Genomic DNA, 2,500 nt, shown 5'->3' with positions numbered 1-2,500 from the left:
GTGGTGAGGATGATGATGTTGGTGGTGGTGAGGAGGATAGTGCCTCTCTATTCTCTCTCTCTCTCTCTCTCTCTCTCTCTCTCTCTCTCTCTATCTCTCTTTCTTTCTTTCTCTTTCTCTCTCTCTCTTTCTCTCTCTCTTTCTCTCTTTCTTTCTCTCTCTCTCTCTCTATACCTCTCTCTCTCTCTCTCTTTCTCTTTCTCTCTCTCTTTCTCTCTCTCTTTCTCTCTCTCTTTCTCTCTCTCTCTCTTTCTCTCTCTCCCTTTCTCTCTCTCTCTCTCTCTGTCTGTCACTCACACACACACACACACACACATCTACACACACATGCCAAAGGTGAAAATCCCAACGTACTCCCACCCACAGGTCACTACGTGTACATCGAGAGCAGCTCTCCAGAATCACCCGGCAACAAGGGTCAGCTGTTCTCTGAAGCTTTCCCGCCAAACCAGGTAGGCTGTTTTTGCCTGTCTTTCCAGAAAATGGATCGGAACAGGCATGGGGGGGGGGGGGGTAATAGGATCAGCGGTACGGTCATTGCTTCGTACCCGAAAGGTACTGAGTTCGGTCACCCGCCGCTGCGCTGTGTGTCCTCGAGTAAGTCACCTCTCCTTAACTCAATTTGCGGTGCTGCACTGCGGCTGACGGGTATGACTAGAGAATAAATCGATGGATGATAGGGATAGTTTTGTAATGTTAATAATGACAGAGTTTTTACTCAATGTTTCCTGTCCAAGCATTTAACGATCTATCATATTATAATTACTTGTGCGGCTATGTGGTCTTGTGGTATGACACTCGCTTTCGGATCGGAAGGTTCTGGGTTCAAGCCTCACTCGCCGCATAGTTGAGTCCTTGGAAAAGGCTCTTTACTCACTTTCTCTCATCGTACTCAGGTGTAAAATGAGAACCTGGCTGTCAACAGCCCCCCCCCCCCCCTCCCTGTCCAACCAGCAGTGATAGGGTAGCTGGGTCTGCTAGATCTTGGGAAGAAAGTACTTTGCGATAGACTAGCGTCCTATCCAACGGGTTACAAGCCGTTGCTATAGTCCGTTTCACACTACAGAAACCGGGATAAACTCCGGCTCTACGAGCTTAATTGCTCTAAAGGACTTCAAATGTGACCCACCGTGTCAAAGCAGTATTATGTCGGGATCCACTCGGTTTGGGAAATTGAATTCATAGCCACAAATATCAAACTTGGATTTACTTTCTCTACGTCATGGTGGAGTATTGCTTTGCAAAAACTTCTAAGGTCCAATTTCTCATCATTCTATCTCTAAATTTATATTTTTGGGTTATGAATCATCCCGACATAATACCGTTTTGAGACGGAGGGTCACAAATGTTCTAACCCCACTTTGTTGTTTTTTCCCGCCCATCTCAGGCCCAATGTCTTCAGTTCTACTACAACATGTTTGGATTCAGCATCGGCACGTTGAACGTGTACGTGAAACAAGCCTTCAGCAGTGACAGTCCTCTGACACGGCTGTGGTCCCTATCCAAAGACCAAGGCAAAGGGTGGCAGATGGGAAGAGTCACCGTCAACGCGTCCACAGAATATCAAGTAGGTTAATTTTTTAATTTTTTAAAAAATTCAATGACTCACAATCTTTTTGATGCTATTCGTTTGGATAAAATACTCACATGGTCTTTCAGCCAGATCAATAACTCCAACGCTGAAAACTATGTGTAACCTTTAACATTTATAGGGAATGAGATTAGCGGAAGAGTAGTGTCCCTTGATTGGACGTCACCTTACAGAGAGAACGTCAATGTGGTTTTGCGCATGCGTCTCTCTCGTCCTCGCTTTCGGTGAAGCGTCTCAAGTCGCTTTCACCGGAAGCGAGGACGAGAGACGCATGCGCACAACCGACATGACGTTCTCTCTCTAATAACTTTTCCGCCGGTGACGTCCAATCAAGGATCGCCACTCTTCCGCTAATCTCATTCCCTATAGTCTGGTTGAGAGAATTTGATGCCCAGTCGGTTGTCTAAAAATAATACTAAAGAGCTGATGATACTATTTCCAACATACTATTTGATGCGTATATTTGATCCAGGTTGTTTTGGAAGGCACAGTGGGGACAAGCTATGGCGGGGATATAGCCCTGGATGACATCCAATTCACACAGGGGCCTTGTTCACGTAAGTATCGACATGGCATCACAAGGGTTAATCCAGTCATTTTGTAGACACTGAGGGGTTTTGAAAGTATCGACATGGCATCACAAGGGTTAATCCAGTCATTTTGTAGACACTGAGGGTTTAAGTGTGAGTCTGTGAGTGTAATAATAATAATAATAATAATAATAATAATAATAATAATAATAATAATAATAATAATAATAATAATAATAATAATAATAATAATAATAATTTGATTTTCATCCTTTATGTGAAAGAATTAACGATAAGTGTTGAAATGTAAGTTTCAATGTAATAAACGAAGACAAATACCGTGGACGTTTCGGGTTCCCCCCTTTATCAACAAAACACG

General features: G+C 43.5%; 1 protein-coding gene across 1 annotated transcript in view; it reads left to right on the top strand.

Moving 5' to 3' along the window:
- LOC144979059 (MAM and LDL-receptor class A domain-containing protein 2-like) overlaps positions 1-2,500 on the top strand; it is a 269,405-nt gene that overhangs the window by 157,453 nt on the left and 109,452 nt on the right. The window contains 3 exon segments of the mRNA XM_078925674.1: positions 367-452; positions 1,388-1,567; positions 2,064-2,148. Of these exon segments, the coding sequence (XP_078781800.1) occupies positions 367-452; positions 1,388-1,567; positions 2,064-2,148 (351 nt within the window).

The sequence above is a fragment of the Berghia stephanieae genome, chromosome 8, assembly GCF_034508935.2.
Source record: "Berghia stephanieae isolate SIO BIC M18660-M18661 chromosome 8, UCSD_Bste_1.3, whole genome shotgun sequence".
NCBI classification, from domain to species: domain Eukaryota; kingdom Metazoa; phylum Mollusca; class Gastropoda; order Nudibranchia; family Aeolidiidae; genus Berghia; species Berghia stephanieae.
Note: the sequence above shows the minus strand (reverse complement) of the source record. Positions and strands in the feature narration are given on the sequence as shown.